Source organism: Pseudopipra pipra, chromosome 1 (assembly GCF_036250125.1).
Source record: "Pseudopipra pipra isolate bDixPip1 chromosome 1, bDixPip1.hap1, whole genome shotgun sequence".
Lineage (NCBI taxonomy): Eukaryota > Metazoa > Chordata > Aves > Passeriformes > Pipridae > Pseudopipra > Pseudopipra pipra.
Window position 1 is genome coordinate 117540656 of NC_087549.1, and position 24656 is coordinate 117565311.

Here is a 24656-nt window from a genome sequence, read left to right on the forward strand (position 1 = left end):
CAGCTGCGTCGCCCTTCTTTGGACACTCCAGTACCACAATGTCTTTCTTGTAGTGAAGGGCCCAAAACTGAACATAAATTTTCTCTCTTTGTGTGTAGTTACCACAGCAGTAGTAAGATTTTGTCCCAAAATATTTCAAAATTATGACATTTTTTCAATTCTTTTAAGTGTTCTTTTAAGTATCGTCCCGACAAACAGATTTTATCTTGTCTAAGGGTTTTTAACTGTACCAGAATGGCTCTTTAACAACTGAAACTATTTTATCTGTGATATTAGTCAACTTCTGACACTGTATGCCAAATGGATTCTAAGCAAACATACAAATCCTTCTTTTTCTAAGTAATAAAGTTCAAAATTATTACCGAGAGTCTATTCCTTATGTAATAGGATGTGTAGGATATCTAGTGAAAACTGGTTTGAGAGATTGAAAACAAGTTTTATTCTGTTTCTGCTTGATGTCAGACAGTCTTTAAATCATATTTTCACTAGAAAACTAGTTGAAGCTTAAGACATAGAGAGAAGTGCATGAAGGCTGTGTTGTATCTTGCAGAAACTCTGCACAAGTGGTGTTTTAAGCATAAATAGTCAGCATGGTAAATAGTTCCTTTTTTGAGAAACTTAAGACATGACAAATTATAACTGCAGCTGGCGCAAGTGAAGCTGATAAATAGATTTCCTGTTTAAAAAAAAAACCACAAACCAACCAAAACTTTTTCTTTTTTCCATTTTAAACCTCAATAAGTACTTGACTATTTCAGCAAGTTAAATATGTATAAGCATTTAAATCAAAAGACTACCAGTTTAACTTGACTTTCAGGCACTTCACTCTTCCATGATGAACTCATTCTGTCCCAAGGCAAGCAGAGCCATGTAAGAGCTGAATGAAAAACACAAATTCTATTTCATAGAAAAAAATCAAAATGTAAATATTTGGCTCTAAATTAGAATGAAATTAGAGTTCAAAATACATTCTATAGAAAATCAATGAGTATTCCAACTCCACTGTAGTCATAAATTTTAGTAATGTTTCAGCTGGAGAAGAGATACTCACCTGGAAATTAACATAAATACCTTTGGAATGTTCTACCATTTGGTTATACTCTGCACATGGGTCAGGACCTTCTGCCTTCATTTTCAATGATTGGTAAGGCATGGGATGGTTATTAAATATTGTTGATGACCCCACCTTCAAACCTGCTAAAGCTTCTTTCAAATTCAGAAGTGGGATTCTATACCTGGGAGGGGACAACCCTGGATGTTCCTACAGACTGAAGAATGAGATGCTGAAAAGCAGTGACACAGAAAGGGACCTGGGGCTCCTGATCGATGGCAAGCTGAATATGAGTCAGCAGTGCCCTGGCAGCCAGGAGGGCCAACTGTGTCCTGAGGGGCATCAGGCAAAGCATCGTCAACCAGTCAAGGAAGGGGATTGTCCTGCTCTGCTCTGCACTGGGGCGGCCTCACCTTGAATATTGTGTGCAGTTTTGGGCACTATAATATAAGAAAGATATTAAGCTGTTAGAGAGAGTCCAAAGGAGGGCAACGAAGATCGTGAAGGGCCTTGAGAAGAAACTGTATGAGGAACGACTGAGGTCACTTTGTGTGTTCAGCCTGGAGAAGAGGAGACTGAGGGGAGACCTCATTGCAGTTACAACTTACTTGTGAGGGGAAGAGGAGGGGCAGGCACTGATCTATTCTCTGTGGTGGCCGGTGACAGAACCTGAGAGGATGGCCTGAAGTTGTGTCAGGGAAGGTTTAGGTTGGATATCAGGAAAAAGTTCTTCCCCCAGAGGGTGGTTGGGCACTGATACAGGCTCCCCAGAGAAGCGGTCACATCACCAAGCCTGACAGAGTTCAAGAAGCATTTGGACAATACTTTCAACCACATGGTGTGACTTCTGGGGATGGTCCTGTGCAGAGTCAGGAGCTGGACTCAATGATCCCTGTGAGTTGCTTCCAGCTATGCATATTCTGTGATACTGTGATTCTCCTAAGATGATATGTATTTAAATTAAGCTGTAATTTCTAGCTCTACATTCATAATCAGAAAACTTTGAATTTAATCTCAGACATTTCTCCTCAGTTTATGAAGGTTCGTGTCAGTATTTCATCTGGACTTACTGCTCACCATGAGTGTAAGCAGACATATTTTTTGCTGCTAGGATGGATGTATCTGTGTGCTGTGATATTAAGCTAAAAAGTTCTTGCACATTTGTCAGTGTTCATGTCTCTGGGGAATAATAGATTGTGCTTCTTCTTAGTTCTGAAAGCAGAATATCTCATAAAACCAGGAATATGTTTTTCATTAGTTTTATCTTAAAAGTGGTAATATTTATAACACTCTTAGATTTCAGTTTGGATGTTCTCCCTGTGAAATGATGTGGCTACCACGCGTTTGGAAACAGTTACCACAGTACTCTAGATTGCCATGGTGTTTCCCTATAAACAGTGCTCCTAATCCTTATGGTTTGATATGAAAATGCTCACTTTCGAACATTTTCAAATGTTAATGTTGTTTGTCACTGTATATACCGGGAACTAGTTGTAAAATTTCCAGGACACCTAGAGTTGTGAATCTGGATGTTTTATCAGCTTGTTCCCTGTAGGCATCAACACTGGTATTAATATTCAGGGTTTTCTACTTATTTCTTCCATCATTTTATCAAACAATCTGTCTAATAGTTTTAATGTATGTTTAGGATAATGCTCAATTAAACACGTTGCACAAATATGTGATGTTATTTATGCTTCAGTAAAATATTTGCACTCAAAGGAGTTTGGGATTTTTGTCAAATTCATATAGATGCCCAATACCAAAATGATATTGCTTTTAACTTCCAGTTGGTATCTATGTTTGTGACAAAAACTGGTGACAACTGACAGAATAGCTTAGAGATATTTTTTCTACTAGATAGAAATAACAAGTAAATTGGTACCACATGGTTTTATATATTCTGCTGAAAATATAGTGTAAGTCAGCACAGTTTGATTGTTGCTTTGGGCCAGTTAGGTATCTGATTTGCAAAGAGTAAAGAAAGTGAAGGAAGAGATATATTAATCTTTCTGTTAAAGTCATTGGCAAAGTCTACATAAGTTTTGGACCTGAAGGATTCCTCAGATGTATTTAAAGTATTCTTCTTTAGAGACTTTTAATTTTTTTGTTTGTTTTCGTTAAGATAATCAGGATTAGGAGGGGCTAAGCTATGTTCTGTTCTTTCATGTACACTAGTGGTTATTGTGCAGGCATCATGGTGGTTATCCTTTGTTACTGAGAGCCTGAACTTAGAGTTCTTCTAATAGAGTCTTCTAATTGAGCACGGAAATCCTCTTTTTATGTTCTGTTTTGGGTTTTCTTTCACCTGTTATTTTTCCCATTTTTCATCTTCTAAAGCTTTTATATTTTTGAGGAATAAGAAAGTTTGGATGGAATTACGGATAACGACTTTAAAATTCTGAACCACAGGTCAAATCAGAGCCCTAGAACATGTTTGTGACATTTGCATATTGGAGGAAAATTACATATTCACAGAGCAGTTACTGAAAAATATCCCAGAGTGATTGTGCAGATCCTTGCTCTTTGATTGGCTAATGATAGGTTTTAGGCAATCACAGTAAAAGGAATAGTACATTATGCAGTTATTTAAAAATTAACTTGTGCAAATCAGACATATAGTCAACCAGAATGCAAGGAAGTAGACACAATTTGAGGAAAGAAATAGTCAAATTATTTCAGTAAAGTAACTACCCTTCTGATTGGAAATGATTGATGTGTCTTTTTTGAGACTAAAAAAATCATCTTCCAAGAATGAGAAAGCATGGAGATTATCAGTGTAAATTTTAGACCAAACTATACATAAGATTTTTTGGGATTTAGAAAAAGATATGCCATCTTTACCAGCTCCATCTACATGGCCACTTGAACAAGCAAACAGGTTTTAGTTTTGCTGTTAATTCAGAGTATAAGATGTAAGCTGAAAGGCTTGGACATTACTTTTTGAGATGAGATGTTCTCACAGTGAAGAAACCATTTCCCTTTGTCTCTGTTTCTTTGACTTTGATTTTATTTTTCCTGAAAAATAAAACTGGGACAAAAAATCCAAATAGCAACTTGAGCTAGCCAATATACAAATATTTTAAAGGTGAATTTGATACTGCTACTTTTTGTTCATTGGCCTTGTGTGTGTGGACAAGATCAAAGAAATGGTGGGTCCTAACAGCTGCTCTACAACAGTTTCAGGTTGCTAAAAACTGTGAGGACCTCCTTATCTAGTCTATTGCTAGAGAGCAGGCTGATTTTCTCAAGGATCTTATAGATTAAAAAAACATTGTTTAGTAGGTGCATTCGAAGAAATGTAAAGCAAATGTAATTTGAAGGTTAATACCCACACAGGAATTGACTAGAGACTGGTTTTATTCATATTGTGTTTGTCCCATGAAAGGTGATTTAAAATTACAAAAGAATGTTATTTGTTATTTCCTTTAAATCTTCACTAGAGAACAAATATTGGTTTGTTGCCAGACCTTTCTCTGTCATTTTCTTGTTCACACTCTTCCTTAATTTTGTTAAATACATACTGAAAATAAAATGCTGACTGTTCAATCCATACAAAAGCATTTATTTAATTCATCCCCTCTGAGATTCATCTTGGAAAAACAGTCTTCCAGCTCTAACTGCTGGTAAATAGTTTGAACTTTTAAATGCAAAAGCTTTAGAGGCTTGCTTTTATAGGTCCCATCAACTTCCTGTTAAGTGGTGCTGCCTATGAAGGGATTCCTGTGTTATTTTGGATAAATGGGCTCAAAGAGAATAGCACCTATTTTAATCAGTTAAACATCTGGCCCTCTGACTTTTCATTTGATGATTTTGTTTAACTTTTTGTTTTTGAGATATAGTTGTACCAGAAAATTCTGCCTAGATCTAAAAATATAAATAATGGTTGAATAACGGAGACCTACTTGTATGTAGACTAGAGACAGTGAATCTCACCATGTTATCAAAAGCATTATTCCAATCATGGTGTGCACTATGCTAAATGTAGCTGCTGGACCCAATATCCTTTCAGAGTTTTCTGTGGGACAAACTGCTTCAATAGTTAGACTCCAGAAGTCTTATCCAATTTTAAATGTAATACTTGAGGAACGTTGTGTTCCTCCTTAAGAGTTACAGAAAGACTGTGTAACTGATCCAAAAATTCAAAGATCTGAAAGGTAAATCTAAGCATGTGGTATCATCTGCTGACAAGAATAATGAATTTCCAGTATATGGATTTAAGTCAAATAAATTCTGCATGTTTATACTGAAATAATGTTCATAGATGTGCAAATAAAAATTACACACAATGGCTAATTACCTGTTAACTGTTACCTTTATTATACTACAAACATCTTGCAAAATATTATGGTTTAACCCCAGGGGCCAACTAAGCACCACACAGCTGCTTGCTCACTCCCCTGTAGTATGATGGGAGATAATCAGAAGAATATCAGTGAGAAAACTCATAAGTTGAGATAAAGACAGTTTAGTAGATAAAGCAAAAGCCATGCACATAAGCAAAACAAAATGACGAATTAATTCACCACTTCCCATGGGCAGGGAGGTGTTCAGCCATCTCCAGGAGAGCCTGGCTCCATCACACGTAATGTCTACTTCGGAAGACAAATGCAATTACTCTGAATGTCCCTCCTGTTCTTTTCTTCCCCAGCTTTTATACTCTGAGCATGATGCCATGTGGTATGGAATGTTCCCTGGGTCAGCTGGGGGTCAGATGTTCTGGCCATGTCCCCTCCCAACTTCTTGTGCACCCCCAGCCTACTCATTAGTGGGGTGGTGTGAGTAGCAGAAAAGGCCTTGATGCTGTGCAAATCCTGCTCAGCAATAATGAAAATAATAATAATGAAAAGCATTTTAGCTATTTTCTACTATTTTTTGTTCTTGTCCTTTCTTTTTTGTTTCTCCCTTTATGGGAGGGTCTTTATGGGTTCTTTCCCAAACAGCAAAACTGCTGGAATTTAGTGCTAACATTCACAGAAGGCTCTAAATCTTCGTACTGTTGAGGGAAGTAGCATGGCTGCTAAGCACATGGAGCTTTAGGTTTTCAAGAACGAGTCCTCCTTGGAGTGTCACTGTGTTACTCTGGGGAAGCTAGCAGCCAGAATGAATTATCTACAGGAAGATTGCACAGAAAAGCTGTATGAATTTGTTCATTCTTTCATCAGGCTGTCTTTAGGACTGGGTTAGGAAACATAAGATTCATAGATAATTTATTTAAGTCCTAGTAAAGACATCCTCTTATTTTTCTTTCAAGCCCTGTTCCACCAGGTGGAATATTCTTAGAAGGACTCCACACTCCTCCCAGTATGTCCTATATTGCTGTTGATTATACTAAGGAAGAATAAAATCTAAAACTTCCTTAATTTCCAAACTCAAACCGCATCCAAATTAAGTCCAGTTCAGTGGCATAAATTGGTGACAGAATTTTTATTTTTACATATTCTTTCTCTGCATTTTAGATTTATGTTTTATTCACTTAAAAATATTTGGACTACAATATGTTGTACATTAATTATTAACTTATTAGAATAGTGTGATTATTTTCTATATTCCTTTCAATGTGTTTATTATCTCCAGTGAACACGTGTTCTGTAGATAGATTGCCCATCACAAGGGGTTATGTTGAAAGTAACAGAAAGGGCAAATTGTGTTATTCTAGCACCAAGGAGATATGATCACAAGTGACATTCTTTGAAGGGCTTAAGTGACTGGTATAGCTTAGAGTAAATTGCTATTTTAACAGTGCAAAGGTGCTGGAATCTGCTCCCTAACGCGTTGTGCTATAGTACAGCATAGTTCAATTCCCTTTGCAATGAGCTCTGCCAGTCATGCTCTTCTATGAAGGCATTAAATAATGACTGAAATTTAATTACTATTTGACTGGCAGTCAATTGGCTGTGATTTATGATGGACGGGTTTCCTATTTGTAGTCCATCAGTTGTCATCATAAAATATTGCTGCACTAATTGGCATTTTGACCAACATTTGGGTAAGTATTAATCCTGTGTCTTGCCACAGTATTCTTGTGGGCCACACTGGTAGTCCTCTTCTTCATTGTGGCTAGCAACTAGGTGATTCTCTTGCTTTCGTGTATTGGAGAAACTCATTCCTCTCTATTTCTGAGTTTTGCCGTATGTAACATAATTGACTGAAAATGAACCATTCAGGAATGACATCAAAATTTTGCAAGATGAGACTTATTGTAAAGAACCCTACAGAGAGATCAGTTCTAAATTGGAGAAATATCCATGCATGACCCAATTTCTGCTCCTGATCTTTTTCTAAATATTCATGACATGGTTTTATGATAAGACAGTGTGGCAGGTAAAGGCACATGACTGTTTTATAGAAATGTCAAAGAATGAACAGAAATGGAAATAATGAATAGTGCCATGATTATTTGCACAGAAAAATAAAGTTAGTATCAACAGAAAGGGATGAAAATATTGCATGAATAGCTGAGAGTCATGCAAAGCAGGATAAAGGAGGATGAATAGGAAGGGTGGGTGTCTCACTTAACACTGAGTCATTTTCGATGTATTTTATGATAAATTGGGGGAAAAGAAATGCACTGTTCTTGTCAATATTGCCTTTGGTTCAGGTGATATCATGTTGGAATACAATCAAAATATAAGTGCCTTTGAAAAGAAAAAATGAAAGTCCGTGACTAGACTAGGTTGCATTATTACCAAGACTTGTTAATAATACATAGGCTGTACTTTAATTCATTTTCATAGTTACTCATACTTACTTTGTTTTTGAGTACACAGAGCTTTTATTTCAATGAATAGTAAGTAAAGTCCTGTTATTGACAAAGGAAATTCTCGTGCACTGCACCTCATGTTTAAGCTTTTAAAAAAAGTTGTCATTGCATAGTTCAAGAGAACATAAGATGCTCAATATTTCTATGCAGTAAATTGTCAAAGACAAATGCCAATTCCATACATCAGGTTTTTTTATCAGCTTTCAACAGTGAATTCAAGGTTATGGGAAAAATAATAAAAGAAATATGTATTTACCACCATTCTTCTTGCTTATTTCATAAAGTAGTCATTAAAATCCAATGTTGCCTACTTATTGTCATGTTCTCTCCCTACTATTTGTGATAGCTTTAGAATAAAATCTTCTATATTTTGTCATTTGAAACTCCTTTATATGTAAGTTTTCTACAACAAAGGCAAGGAGAGTAATTTTATTAAAATGTGCCATATTAGATGTCAATTACAGTTCATAATAAAGCTTGAGAACCCCCCACCCATCATTTACCACGTGGTTTTTTAGATGCTAAATGTGCATTTTAATGTAAAAGGCAAGAGCAGAGAGCTCTCCTGTTCTTCAGTGACACCAAACCCAGGGGCTCCAATACGCGGCAGCCAAACGCCTTATAGAACGCAACACGAAAAGCTTCAGATTAACTGTATTTAGATGCACTAGTTTGATGTAACAGCAGCTTGCTTGAATTAATGTCCTGTGACAAGCCCTTCCTTGCAAACCTTTAGAAGCAAACTGTTTCTTTGTCTACATTTTAAGCTTGGCTACAGCCTCGATAGATTCTGCATTGTTTCTCACATACTGTTTTTTGGACAAAGTCGAATTATCATCTATGAAGGACTAACTACCCAAAGGGTATAAACCCAATTGCTAGTGGTTTATTCAGCTTTGACACTTCGCAGTGTGATCCTTACTGCCTTTTGTAAAACAAGCAGACAAGGGAAAGGCTCCAGAGACTTTCTTCTATTTATTCTGTAATAGTTTTCTTGCCACGGGAGGCTTAAGAAGATTTGTACTGCCTGCTTTCTTTTCATTAGCAGTGAGTGCAATGCTGTTGGGTAAGTTAATGTGTGAGACTATAAAAAGAAAAGCACAAGAATTTGGAAAAAAGGTGTATTTTCTCATTAATCCATTTTTAATGTTATTTTTTCTTTATTTATTCTGGGGTGCAGAGAAAAATAAAGTAACATGTAGCAGTTTAGATATTTTCAGTTGTTCTCCGGCAGACTGAGAATTAGAATCTAGCTGTTTCTTGAATGCAATACTATGCTTCACTGGTTTTTGGCAGCAGCATGTTAAAATTCTTGTTATTAGACTGACAAAGAAACCTGATTGAATTTTCAGTACAATCATACTTCCTTGTCATGAAATGTAATAATATTTAATGATGTCTTTGTATTTCTGTATGCAAAAAAAAATGCATCAAGCTTTGAGCCTTACTTTGACCACTATATTGCACTAACCTTCTATACTTAAATTACCGTTAAATGATTTACTCTGTATTTCATTCTGAATGTTTACTTTAAAGAAAATTGAGCACGTTTGTTAAAAAAAACCCAAGTTTGGCAAATGGATTTGTACTTTTCTTAGTACACTAGCTGTTTGCGTCAGATTAAAATTTGACTCTCAGCATTTTGATGGTTAGTTTTGTGTGTTGTGACAGTTAACATGTAAATATTGTTATGCATACAGAGAATAGAATTTTTTAAAAAATATAGGACCATACCATGACTATTTTTATCATTTTTCCAAAAACTCTGGGCTCATAACATTTGCTAGGAACACTGCAGAATAAGTGGCAAATAAAAATTAGACTTAGAGATTAATCCTTTTAGAAGGTTAGTAATTTGTGTCTGATGGATTGATGGGTGGTAACTCATGTAGGACATACATGTTTTCTTCATATATGAAGAATGAAGCTGATGATAAATGTTAACAGTCGTTAAAGGATTACTGTTTTCTACATCTCTGAACTTTTTAATCATTGCTGCTCATCAGCAGCAAATGTAATCTACTTTAATTTTTTTGTTGTCTGGTCTATTATGCGTGTTTGTGATCTTCTCCTTTGTCCTCAAACACACATATAAACTACTCTTCTGGGATATAAGGAATACAATAGTGACTTAAGAAAAATGCTGGTAACTCAGCTAAAGGAATTATATTTTTTTTCCTTTTTTTAAAAGTGAGTAAGCATAACAACTGTTCTCTGCCTGGTAGACAAGCAGTTCAAGATTTCTAAAGCAAATCTTAGTCAAATGTATACAGGCAGGGTGTGGTTTTTTTTAAATAACAAGTTTTATCGTTGAGTTTTTTTTCCAGGCAGTTACTAGTATACTCTTTGACATTTTGAAATATTCATACAGAGATAACTGTTGATAGATGTAACTCAGCACTATTTCATATTTATAGAAATCACATTAACTCCAGCCACACTTGTCAACAACTTTGCTCTTTTGATTCCCAGTTGCGCAAGAACTGTAGCTTGAAGCATTATCAGTATGTGATATAATTAATCAAGAAAACATTTATACTCTGTTTTATTTTTATTTGCATGCCCATTACTACATATTACCAGACCCAGTTGTTCAGCCCTCAGAAAACGACAGCCACTGCTTGGTGGTTTAATTATATTCTATTTCTGCTGTTTTAATAAGACAGAGACATGATTCACTGGAGGCTAGCATAGATCATATCCTAAAAATGGCCTTTAGTCATTAGAAGTTGTATAGGGAAATGAATCTCCTTTCTTAGACAAACAGTTGGTTCTGAAATAGAATTTATTATAATTTTGTACGATGCAGGGGTTTTTTGTCCAGAAGGTATTTCTTTTCCCATATTTGATCATGCTGGTGTTTTATTTTTGTTGCCTACAATAGCCTAGTTATTTGGAAAAGAGAGTTTCTTGCTAAATCTGCAAATCTGCTTGGTGGTGGTACAGGGGCACTTACAGTTTGTTGATCAAATTCTACCAGATAACTCCAAGATCTTTCCTAGCATAATAATCAGAACATCTCTGTATAGCAGAGTGAGCAAACATATGTACAAACAGCACATGATCTCATTTTAAAAAGTTTAATATGATTAATCTGTTGCCCTCCTTTCTTTATGAAACATGTGTTAGGGCTCTCACAGCTATTGACTTTCCTATTCCACTTCCTTGTCTTGCTTGCATAGACCTATCTTCGTTAAAAGTTTTATCCCATTCTAAGCATGGGATAAAATTCTTGCACCACTGAAGTCAATATCGACATTTAGCACCTGAATAGAGTCAATTTATCACAGCACTAACTTTATGAAATAGTCCAGCTTGCAGTGTGGAAGTCAGAGGAAGAAGGGAAATTTGCTACAGTGATCCAAGCCTAAAGTTTTGGAGCCATACCCTACAGGAGTGGGCAGTGACACAGAGGTGTTATACTTGAAAGGAATTCAGCGTAATTCTGATGTAGTTCACTATACTCTACATTTCAAATATTTCTGAAAATAATTCACTTAAAAAATGCAATGAGCACCTTGAGAATGCCATTCATAAACTGATAAATACAGTAGTTGTATTTCTGCTGTTGCAAACAGTTAAGTAGCATTTTCTTTTTTCCATTTAAAGGTCCTAGCTACATACATTTTTTATAAGACATGTTATATTTATAGAAAAAAAAATCTTTTGCATGGCCTGAATATAACCTGTAATAATCTTTTTGTAGAGACTATTTTAACTGTCTCCAAGGACTCTGATCAGCATTCTTCACTCAAACTCCTGTTGAGTTCAATAGGCATTTTCATGATTAAATGGACCAGTAAGGAATGTTGAACAGAGTTAGCTCATTCAAATGCAAGCAAATCTTTTAGACTATATTTTCATTGGGGAATTAACGATCTAGATATTACACACAGAAGAAGCTTAAGCTTTTATATGGTATTTGGGTGCCAAAAAGATGGCATCTATGATTTTAGAACTATTTGTTATTTTGACAGTGTTTCTCCAGGCTACACTACACTGGATAAAACCTTAATTTTACATAACAAATAATGAAATATTGCTGCTTCACTGTCTCTCTTCACATGATTAAAAGAGATTAAATTTGCTTAACATCACTTTGCATTAGTTCCTGATGCTATATCTGCTATTTAATCCTACTGTTGATTTTTGAAATATGTGTATAGAATTTATCTTCTTCCTATAACAGTCTCCAGTTGGACAATGAACTGAGAGGTTCATTGATAAGATAACATCTTATCAAATGTTATCCCATCATTTAAGTGAAAGAATAATCAAGAAATTGACAAATAGCCTGGGAAAGAGTTCCTAGTGTTCAACTAAAATATTCAACTACAACACGAACATACCAATACTCAGATTTCAAATTTGCTTCTATCAAGAACTGCTTACCCATCTATTGGATACTCTTGCAAGAGCTGCCTTTCTTGACTTGCATAATTCAATTAGGAAACTGTTTTGTAAAGAAGAGTAGATGATAAATGGTAATCAGGTGATTGCTCTGTTAATAAGGATATTATGTGGGTTGATGAAAGGTAAGTAGATAGGTTACTGAAAGGTGGGTAAATAGGATGCTGAGGAGGAATGCTAGTTAAGGGTACAATATATTTCCATTGTTCAAAAACATAAAATTTGCTAGGTTAGGAAAATTCACAAATGAGAGTTTTTAATAAATGTGACAGGATTCATTGCCTTTGGAGGTGCCAAATGTATGAAAGGAATTTGCTGTTTAAAGAGAACTTTCATCGAGGAATAAATTTTCCAGACCATATGAGACGGATTTAATGGAAACCTCTATAATTAAAAACATTACATCTATGATGCTTTTATTTAACAATATTGTATTGAAGAGGAAAGAGTTCTTTCAGATGAATTGATTTACTTTGGGGCATTCTACACCATTGTGATTAGAAGATAATACTGCAAAAACTGCAATTACTCCATCATATTATTGGGATGCTAACTTGACCTTTGAGTATAAGAAAGTTCTTTACGCAACTCCTTTTTGTATAATTTCAGATCTCCACAGTAATGGTGTAATCAGCTCTTTATCCACACTGAGATTTCTGTTTCAGAGCTCCTCCTGGCCCACTCCTTGAAGTAGTGTAAGATAGAGAATGTTTATTGTTTTTATGAACAGACCTCTACTTTCCAGGATTTATTTATAACTCCAGTGGGAGACTACTCTTTCTACACATATTCTGCTTATCTTTTTCTGTTTCTGTATCCTAGATGCTTCCTCAAACATTTATTCTCAGCCAGTTGTTCCTGTCTTCTTTTCGTTCCTCTGCTGCATCTAAGAGCAGTTGCTGTCGCACATTCTTTTTGTGTACTGTCATGTGCTGTGGGTAAATAAATAACTTAGAAATAGTTTATGGACTTAACATCTGTGATCAGGCTCTGATAATTCTGTACCACATGACAGAAGGAGTGCAAATAGAAGTGGGAATGCAAGGGAGTAATATGTGTTTCAAACAAAAGTGAATATTAATTAGCACCAAAATCAAAGCTGAAATGTATCTTTCATGAACCTGAGTTCTTTACATGAGATGAAAACATGACATATATTCACGTACATATATGTATCTCATATAAAGAATATGTATGTCTCATACATTTTAGATAAATACTAAACAGGAACAATTGCTGTCTGAGAGTAACTGTTCTCACATGAATAAAGTTCTGTAGAGAACTTCACTTTTTAGAAAACCATTTCAGTTTGGTCTGACAGGTCTTGATAGCTGGTTTCATGGGAACTGTTGAGAACTTTAATTCAAAGCACTATTGTGTTGAGCTGTGTTACAGCTCTAGCTCCATTCCCAGATCAACAAACACTTCTCTCACAGGCTTACTTGAAAGATTTTAGCAAGGTGTTTATCTGTGATAAGTCGTTATTGCTTCTGATATGGGAGGTCCTTGGTGGCCAGCCAGAGAATCTTTGTCTAAGTCATTTGTCTTATTCAAGCATCTTTCACAATAGCTCTCTTGAATCCAGCAGATTTATATTGTTCAGGCTTGATAAGTGGTTCATTGATTAGTTTTCTTTCTATGAAGAGAGAATGTGGTAAAAAAGCTTAATCTCTGCTACTTTTACTTATCCTGACTGAGAGTAATGCAATATGATACACCTATTTTTTGTGAAGTTTCTTAGGCTAGACCTGAATGGGTACGTTTTATGGTCCATTTGACATAGTCTGTATATCCGTTCATACTAGAACTGATATCCTTTTTATCAAAGTCCATCTTTCATGTCACTATATAGAGATTTATTTTATGATTTTTCTAAGGCAGAGAACTGGAATGGTACTATTAACACAAAAGAGAGTTCAGTCTCCCTGTCATTAGACTGACTTGGTTCAGCACCTCTTGCATGATACAGCTGTATAAATCTTTAACCTCTGTAGAAGTACCCTTTAAATCAAAAACAATAATTGAAAAAAGGATAAATGTGCTGGAATCACTTGAGAATGCTTCTGTTCATGATGTTGATACTTCTGTTCATGTGTCTATGAAGAGCCAAGCCGTTAATAAAATCTATGGTAATTCACATATTTAATAAACATTTACCTAATTTTAACTAGTCTCTCTTCACTGGCTTTTCAACACACAAAAAAATAACTGTTTCCCCTGCTCCATGAGGTAGCACAAATTTTTTGTATTATATTCTTGTGGGTTGATCTTTTAAAAGCTAGGTATCTTAACTGAAGAAGTCTATAAGGTACAGGAGATGATCAAAATTACTAGCATTCCCATGGCTTAACTTAGTTACTGGTGGGATTTAGTAAATGGTGATGTGCATGTTCTTCCCCAGCTGTTCACTGAAATTTAGCATCTTAAATAACATTCATAAATTTGGACAAGAATTTTCTGTATCTGCCATATTAAGCACCTGTCTTCCTATACAGCAAAACAGATTTGTAATAGTTGGATTTGGAATTCCAGATTAGCATCAAGAAACTGAATTCTCTTACACTTTACTTCTTGGCTTTAAACAGTGACCTGTGCTAGGAAAGAATGACTTTGTTTCTATCGATTTCACTGCCCAAGTTCCTTGGGGCTACAGAGGATAAGGCTGATAGGTTGGAGGGAAAGCTGTTACCTTCTCACAGTTCTGAGATAGATAAAGTTCAAAAATATCTTGCAGCTGTAACAAAGAAGAATTTCTTTGCATGTTCTGAAATTTATTCCAAGTTTTACTTTGAAGTATAAATTAGTCCCCTAAAAATAATTATATGAGTGCTTTCTTGGCTGGGAGAAGGATGACCTATATATATATATATATATATATATGGCTTACTGGGCATGGGAATGAATGGCAGCTAGAGAATCTGCTCCAAAGAAAACTAAGACTGCAGTTAGCTTTTCATCAGGACAGGTTTCTGGCACTGTTACCACTCTTGAATGAATCTGGTTTTACTTGCTGTTAGGTATATTAATTAGCATTCATTTTTTCTTTAATCAGGCCATTTTCTTCTTGATATATCAGAAGTACTTTTACTACATAGACATCTTGTTGTTATAGTCTCCTAGCAACAGAAACTTTTCCTAAACTGACATTTGCAATCTCAGGAGTTCTCTGTGCAAATTACTTTGAATAGCCTTAATTTTCCACAGAATTTCTAAAACTTAATCAATCTTTTCTTTTGTTAGTTTGATTTTCTAACAAAAGCATATGATTAAGTTTTTTCCTGAGCCTTGATTAGAGTATCATCCCAAATGTGAATATTTCAGATCATGGCACCAATAAAATATCTCAACCCATTCTGCCTACATCTTGAATTAGTCAAGTTACTAAGATATACTAGTTCTCAAGCATCCTCAGAATCAGTGATCTTCAAGAGAACTCCAGTTATTCTTTTAACTGACAGAGAACCTCTGCAGTTACTGTTAATCAAAGCCATTGATCATTGTTAACAAATTTTGTACCAGGTGGTCTCACTGCCTGACATTTGGAAGTGGAAACAGAAGGAAAGTTGAAATATCTATTTGCAAACTTCAGAATACTTTATGTGGTCATAAGAGTGCTCTGTTACATGTCTAAGTAGATAAATTAAGAGGCAAAATCTGGAAGCAGAAAAGACATGAAGTATTTGTTTATGCAAAACCAAAGCGTATCAGTAGAGAATGGTGACAGTTACAGATCCAGGTCATACACAGTGGTCCACTGAATACTCTGCAGACATTGACAGTTTTTATGCTCTGAGGCTCCCTCCCATATAGCTGCCTGGGATTACAAATAGACCTGAAACTGTTGGCATCATCATTAATGTGTATGCAGCAAGTACCTGTACAGTACATACAACAGAGTTGTCTTGAACTGTAAGGTCCCTAGTCATGTGTGCTGTAGTCATGAACAAAATTGATTGTCATGTGGCATTCAGATTACAGCAGCAGTTTTGCAAGGGTATCTGATGTTTGGATACTCTGGAAAAAAGGTTTTTTCAAAATATTCTAGGGTCAGTATTTCAGGAAGAAAAGTTATTAAGTATGGGAAAATTTAGAGGCATGTTAACACTTGGATTGGACATCCTCGTGGTGATCTCTGAGTTCACCTCAATTCATTGTGATCAATAAAGCCGTTCAATGGCTGAATTGCTATGTTGGTTGCTTGCTTCTTCTGGTCTCTAATGGTCTTTATGCAGTCATAAACCTTCCATTATTTCTACAGGATTTCTGTTGCGTTTGCCTCTGGATCAGCCAGTATATTATTAAAGAGTATGTACTTCTAAGAGCGCAGAACCATTAGTTCCTATCTATCATTTTATACACATATATAAACGAGTATTTAATGTAGTACTGGATAGGGAGGGATTGTGCTTCTGCAAATAGGTTCCTAGGTTTTCATACATTTTTATTACCGTGGTGTAGACAGCAGTGAATTTTTCTCCGTCCCCTGTTAAACTTCTAACTCCCCAATTAAAAAAAAAAAATCAATTCCTCACTCTATACAATTTTATCAGGAAGCAGTTGCTGGCACTAAATTAGGTGTTTCCTCCTCAAGGATTGATACAAAACAATAGATATTTTCAGGCAAGTGGATGTAATGCATGTAGTAATATGACAGTATTGGGTTTTTTTCTAGGCATTCTACCTGCTTCATGTCTGGGTTCTTCTTATTTTTTAATTTAAGTGCCATTTGGTCTACTACTTCCCTGGAATTCTGACACCACTTTTGGTCTGCCTAGTCCTGGTTATAATCCATGCAGCTCAATTTATTTTAACATATACTGCAATCACAGTAACAGTCTGTCTCTTTGTTATATACATTGCATAAATACCATTATTATATATGAAGATACATTATGTTCTGTATGTAATAGGGTTGTGGTAATACTCTATGGCTTTTAGAGTCAAAATGTTTTAATTTAAATTGGGAGCCAGCTATCTGTGAAAATGTGAACTTGGGGGTGACCTGGTTCCAGGAGAGTAAACAATTATTTTTCTCTGATGTCTCTTTGGAATGGGCTTAGAACCACATAGGGATGAAATGCAGTTATTGCCATGTGAGAAAACCTGCACAGTTTATGTGTGCTTCTTAATTCCTTCTTGGAAGAAAAGGGGTAGAAATGTGTTGTTGCAGACCTTATACTTCCATGGGAAAGTGTAGAAGGAACAGAAACTAGTGAAATTCGCACTCATGTAGCAATCATAAGCTCCAAGTTCTTGTTACATTCTTCTGCAGTTCAGAAATTCTGTGATGCTGAAACCAGAAAGCCCTGTTTAATAAATAAGTGTTTAATAAGGAGATTGCTACTACAGATGAAAGTAGATGAAATATTACAGGAGATTGTTCCATGAACCAATTCCCTCAGGCCTACTCCTAGCTCACAGCCTTTCATTCCTCGTGGTTTCTTGCAGCATCTCATCTCTTGAAATCTTCTTTCTCTCTGACCAAATGACTACTTCACTTCTAATTAATTCTGAGATAACAGCCCTAGATTCCATCCTCATACTCATGTAGGTCCTCTTAGGACAAACTATGTTCCTGGTAACTGTTTCAAATGTGGACAGGAGACTTACAGATCATGTTTATAGTACTTAGGAAAGAACTCCATATTTCTGAGAGAACTCCAAATTTATTGCCTGTTCTGTCTGTAGTACCTTTATATTGTTAAACCACATGGCCAGGATTGCAGTGTCCTCTAGACATGTCCAGTCATCATCAGACCTCCACTTGATATTTGCCTCTTCAAAAAGTCCTTGGCATAAGTAGAATGCACATATGCCAGCACAAAACTTCCCTCTGTAAATGTTCAGATACTCCTAACATTTAGAATTTATTAAATCATCATCTCTGGGATTGATAGGGTTTTTTTCATATTAATTACAGAGAATCTGGCAATACTAATTTGACCATTGTTCATATGAAAAAGATGATCTTTATAATATAAAGCTTTGAGGTCTGTGCCTGTAGAAGTATGAAAAAAGACACCAGTGGTGTTTCTATAAATTCAGGAAAGAATGGTTACCTAGGAATTAAGGCTTATATTTAAATACATATTTTTCCATTTTGCTGTAGAAAATAAATTAAATATTGGTTTCTGATCCAGATGTGTGTTTTCTTTCGGTCTTTCTTTTTGAAAGTACACTGTGTATATTGGGAGTTATTCTAAGACTAGGAATTCACAAAGGACTCTCACATTATCATCTGTGTAAGGAATAATAATGTAGTCCTTGCAAAGATTAGTAATTAACTTATTGAAAGATAATCTTTCGCATGGAAATGAACTGCTGAAAAAGTTATCTGATAAAATTAACCATTAGTTCCTGAAATATATGGTTATCTCTTTTTGCTTGGCTCCTGTTTCTGCCATGATACTTCATTTCCTTTTGAAGCCATATAAAATAAAGAAAAAAACCCCCCTCATCTGTTTGACATTTTTCTGAAGATGTTTTTCTGAGAAGCTTAATTGTTTTTATTGTGAATACTGTTTTAAAATATTTTTTTTTTCTATTTTTGAACATCTCTTTTTAAGCATAGAGATACTGCAGCTTAGCAGTTTAGGTGTTGTTTTGGCCACAAGTATCTTCTTGGTGTTTTCAGTTCCAAACAGAACATTGTAGCTGATCTGTTATTTATGTTGAAAACTAGCTGCAAGATGAAGCTGTCAGTCTGAATTTGCCTTTAGAAGTCATGGGATTTGGTCAAATATCCATGATTAACTACTGACTTTTTTTTTTAGTATGCAATCTAATTGCTACTTATATTTGATATAGATTACAGATAATGATGAATTCTGAGATCATTATTTGGTTATTGTTGACCTTTATAATGATGATGGACCATACAATAAAGTGATTTAAGGCAGAGAAGTTTAATACAACCAATAATATTTAGAATAATAATTTCAGCTAATTTAAAAGAGGCTTGGCAGTTACAAATATTTTGGGATGTTGCTTTTTATAGTAAAGTTGTTTATAACTAATTTTGCATGATGTGTTTAGAAGCACTGCTTTAAGCCAGAGTTTTAAGAACTCTAGCTTAAAGTTAAAAATCAGGACTCCTCCTCTTCCAGTATTTAAAAATTAAGTTTTAATCCAACAAAGCTATAAACTGAGCTACAACTGTTATTTTTGTGAGTAATCCCATTCATTTCAACAGGATATTTTTTATGAATAAACATATGTATTTATAATAAGCCCATATGTAATGTGTGTATCTCAATATGGCATATGGGGTAAAGTAATAGTTGAGTCACTCTCAGTGATAACTTTTGTAATGTTAATCATAAGACATTATTTGGAATTCTTGACTGCATCAACAGAATTCTGTCTGTACACAAAGCATCTTTTGAAAAGTATTACTGTTTGGTGGTGTAGGAGCTCACATGCCATAAATCTGACTTTTGGCAAGTTCATAGAATCATAAAATCACAAAATGGTATGCGTTGGAAGGCACCTTAAAGATCATCTCATTCCAATGCTCCTGGGAAGCAGGGAGACCTTTCACTAGACCGGGTTGCTCAGAGAATCATCCAACCTGGTCTTGAACACTTCCAGGGATTGGGCACACACAGTTTCTCTGGGCAACCTGTTCCAGGGCAACCTGTTCCAGTGCCTCACCCCACTCAAAGAATTCTTTCCTCATATGTAGTCTAAACCTGCTCTCTGTCAGTTTGAAAACATTCCCCCTTGTTCTGTCACTACATGCCCTAGTAAATAGAGTTCTTCCATCTTTCTTATAGGCTCCCTTCAGGTATTGGAAAGCTGCAATAAGATGACCACAAAACCTTCACTTCCGCAGGCTGAGCAAGCCCAATTCTGTTAGCCTTTCCTCACAAGAGAGGTGTTTCATCCCTCTAATCAACTTGGTGGCCCTTCTCAATAGGTCGATGTCCTTCCTCTGCTGGGGACCCCAGAACTGGATGCAGCACTGCAGGTGGGGTCTCACCAGAGCAGAGTAGGGGGATAGAATCACCTCCTGGCCACACTGCTTTTGATGTGGTCCAGGAGAGGGTTGGCTTTCTGGGCTGCAAACCCACGTTGCCACCTCATGCCCAGCCTCTCATCCACCAGCACCCCCAAGTCCTTCTCAGCAGGGCTGCTCTCGATCTGCTCATCCAGCAGCCTGTGTTGACACTGGGGGTTGCCCCAACCAAGGTGCAGCACCTTGCGTTTGGTTTTGTTAAACCACGTGAGATACCCATGGGCTCATTTCTAGAGCTTGTCCAGGTCCCTCTGGATGCCATTCTGTCCTTCAGATGTGTTAACAGCATGACTCAGCATGGTGTCATCTGCAAATTTGCTGAGGGTGTACTCAATCCCTTTATCTATGTCATTAATGAAGATATTAAATAACACTTGTCCCAGTACAAACCCCTGAGGGACACCACTTGTTGCTGATGTCCAGAGGGACTCTGAGCCATTGACCACCACCCTCTGGATGTGACCCTATTCCTTATCCATTTAACAGTCCATCCATCGAATCCATCTCTCTCCAATTTAGAAAGAAGGGTATTGTGGGAGAGCGTGTCAAAGACTGTTGCTTAAACTGTTAAAAGACTTTTTGCTTAGGCTGAAGGTGCAGTTAAGCAGTTCAGTAAGGCAGAATATGGTATTGACTTATACTTTTCACAGCGTGCTTGAAAGGCGTATTTTTATTCCTTAAGAAATAAATTCCCACCCAAACACCAGACTGTGACAAGTTTTGATTTATCCAGGCTTGGCACAGTTAGGGAGGTGGTAAAATATCTAATGAAATATACCTTCTTCATCACAGAGTCATTGACTGCATTCTGTGGTGCAAACTATAAAATTGTTCAAAGCAGTGATGTACTTTATTCATTGAGAACACGACATTAGCAGGTGCTGTTGATGAAAATTAGCATCCCTGATATTTTTCTCCTTTTCACAATACTATAACTGATTATCAAATTGCCAAAATGTCGGTAAGGCTCTGGATACATAAAATGTAAATATCTTCTGAATAAAATGTTTTAAAATTAAACCACCCTTTTTGCTATGAGGACACACAGATCTGGAACAGCTGTAAAATTTTTTTTTAAATCTGACTCGCTGATTCTTATGTCACTTTTTGAATTGATCTGCTTATGTGACCCTTTATATTAAGATCATGCCTTTCAACTTGTAGAGATTATTCTATTACCCAATTAAAGAAAAAATCATAAATTCTAAAGCTTAAAAATACCAAGGAATAGTCATAATTAAAGTTATGGAAACTTAGCAAAATCCTCCCCAAAAACAGGACAGTGAGATTGGTGGTTTTTTTGTGTTCTTTTTCCTTTTAAAATCTGTAGTTTTTTTGACCAGAGGAGCACTGTTCAAACTTACTGTAAAGAATACCATACTGTCAAATCTTCAGTTTCTCTGAAACATGGCATGAAGTGTGGACATTTCCCTGTATCTTTATATAAATGCATGGTGAATCAATCACTTTGTCACTTCTTCTACTATAAAAATATCATTGTAATTCACAGTGAAGATACTACTGGTAGAGCTGTGATATTCCTGTGTTTGTACAGTTCTTGTACCTTTGAACTTCACACCTTAAAAAAAATTAATTCACATAAAACTTCTTGTCAAATGCATGAAACTCTGAATGTTTGTGGAAGAAAAACTGTTTTTAATTCAGAAGAGGTTTTGATTGAAAAAAATAGATTCTCAAAATGAAACTTCTTTATTGTGTTTTGTAAAATTGGATTTTATTTGTGTATTAGCACTCCTAGTACTTACCTCTGTAGCAATATTCTTCATGAGAGTATCAGAAAAGAAGGTCATTTTATGCACATGAGCATTCTGACTGTTCATGGGAAAAAATGCCTTGTGCTTCCATATTTTTATTTCATATTTAAAATATTGGGTTAATATTTCTGTTGTTATCAATGGCAGATATGTACATTACCAATAAAGTAAAAGCATTCCTTTTACTCCTGTGATAACACAAAAAACTTGAATAGCATTACCAATTTGCAGGCATATGATTTGCTTAAATTTAGTGCCCCAAATTTTGTATTCTGCTGATTAAGCAGCAGACCTACAATTATCTGACAGAGGCTGCCTTCTTGACATTTTCCAGCTTATTTTTTCCACAAGTAGCAGTGTATTTTGCATAAGATTTAGATAATCATGTAAACTAGTTGCATCACTGAAGTATTTTTATTTCAAATTCAAATACATTGAGGGTTGCGTACATGAGCTTAAAATAGATTTTGCAAATCTTCTCATCTAATATCTATCTTCATCTGATTTAAATTGTTCTTGAATCTCTTTCCTTCACCTTCCTTATCAAGGCAAAATCTATTTAAATTTAAATATACAAACATATGTGAGCCATTTAGAATATATCTGCAGAAAAATAAGTATTGACATAGTGTATGATATTTAATCCACACTTTCTTTTCTTCCTTTTGACATATGTACTGCATCCTCACTCTCATGTTATGTTTAGCATTAGGCAGAAATATTTGGAACAGCTCTGCTAGGGTAAAGCAACAGGACTCTTCCAAACAGCTAATTATTTGTACAAATGTTGAAAGGTTTGGTGTCCTTGGTGGTTAGACTTTCTGGTACATTTTTCTCTGAAAACACCAAGTACACTCTAAAATGACTTATAGTCCTTTCTAAGGGTTAATGTTTACTAGTGAAAACTCCATTTTCCTAAGATTCTGGTGCAGGATCTTAGAAACAAATCTCTATTTTCTTATAGGACTAAAATACAGATTTACTGAGCTGTCAGGTACTATAAATGCTAGTTGTATATCATTCTTAATTCAGCTCAGGCCAAAGCATTTGATATCTAATGTAGTGCCATAGGTTGTGTATGCACAGAAAATTTTACAGATGAGTATTTGTCTCTCTTCTTCAGCTGTCAGCCCAGATACATCATCATATATCCTTATCACTTCTAGCAATGACATTGGAACATCTTGAGCAGTAGTATACTTACTGTGTAGATATAAAATATGGTAGTAACCTCCCTATGGAGAGATTCAAAGGTATAACCACCTCATTTAAGGATTAAAATAGGTTACTTTCTTCTTACGTCACAAAAAAGCCAAGTTTTTATTCGTGCTTAACATGAACTCTCCTTGTGAGAATACAAAGGTGTCTTCATACTGCACTGAGAGCAGTATGAGAGCCTATAAATAGCCTTTAGAAAAGGTTCTGCTAAATTAGTAACAAAAGGAACTTCTACCCAGGGAATTTAAGTTCTCGGATTAAGACAATTTCATATCTAATAAACTGAGGAAAAGAAAAAACAACATTTTCTAAACCACAAACTTTTTAATTTTTTGAAAGAGTACCAGACTAAAAGCCAGGTTTTGGAAGCTATTTGGATGCCCAAAGATCCCCCTTGGGGTTACAAAGGACACCTAGCTGCTTTGACAGGTACGGAAGAAGCTGGCTTTCAGTTTGTGCCAGACACCTAACTTAGCTCCTTTTGTTAATTACACAAAGCATTTATCTGTATTTTGGAGCACCTATTAAAATGTATTTTTAAAATTTTGCTTTTAATCTCTCCATTTGAAATCGCTGTGCGACCTCCTAATGTGTTTGAAAATCTGGTCCCTGTTACAGTCATTGAACTGTCAGGAAAATTGTATTCCATTTGTTAGAGACTCCTAAGTGTACTCTAGTGCACTCCAGTGTAATGTTCTCTGCACTTGAGCTGTCTTTGTGCAAATGGAGGTTTGAATGAATTTTGTGATTTTTGAAATGATTGGTGCTAATTGTTGGTACTACAAGAAAGAGAATCTTGTAGAGCAGGTAAAGCTGTCACTAGACGTGTGAACTATTCAGTATTCATAGGTTAATTGTTCTTGGTTACTGCAAGGTGCAGAGGGTTGTTGGATTTGGTTTAAAGATAATTTTGTTGCTTGTCCAACAGATACCCAAGTAAAAGCATCAAACTGATTTCCCATGAAATACTGAGGAGCAGTTAAATGGCAAAGACTTTGCAACGGTTTGTCCAACACACTACTGTAATAGTAATTATAACAAAATTATATACAAAAACTTAATCATAAAAATGCATGTATGTTAATTGTTGCTATTCAAATATTGATAAACAGCTGCAATTTTAATTTCTAGGGTTTTTTCCATGACTGAAAAAAACTAAGGTTTATAATCTGTAAACATTTTAGAAATCAGAAATTTTATAATATCTAGTAAAAGATATGCCTGTTTTTCCATAATACCCTTTATTATCCATATAATATTTTCTGATGAATACAATATGAGCTGAACAGGAGAGAACGAAGAGAAGAGTGTATTGTATTGGAGTGAAAATGTAGTTTCTTAGGTCTTTTCTTTATCTGTGTTTTTGTCCAGTCAAAGAATAAAGACTGGAACCGGTAAACAACTTTTTAAAGTATGGTTCTA

At 35.5% G+C, this 24656-nt stretch overlaps 1 protein-coding gene across 3 annotated transcripts in view; it reads left to right on the forward strand.

The window, feature by feature from the left end:
* ZNF385D (zinc finger protein 385D) overlaps positions 1-24656 on the forward strand; it is a 404459-nt gene that overhangs the window by 149605 nt on the left and 230198 nt on the right. The window contains exon 1 of one of the 3 annotated variants that reach the window (XM_064673208.1): positions 8658-8880. The exons of the other annotated variants lie outside the window; for them this stretch is intronic. Coding sequence (XP_064529278.1) covers positions 8871-8880 — 10 coding nt within the window. The 5' untranslated portion in view covers positions 8658-8870. Of the gene's footprint in view, positions 1-8657; positions 8881-24656 lie in introns of those variants that run through there. 3 annotated transcript variants of the gene reach the window in all.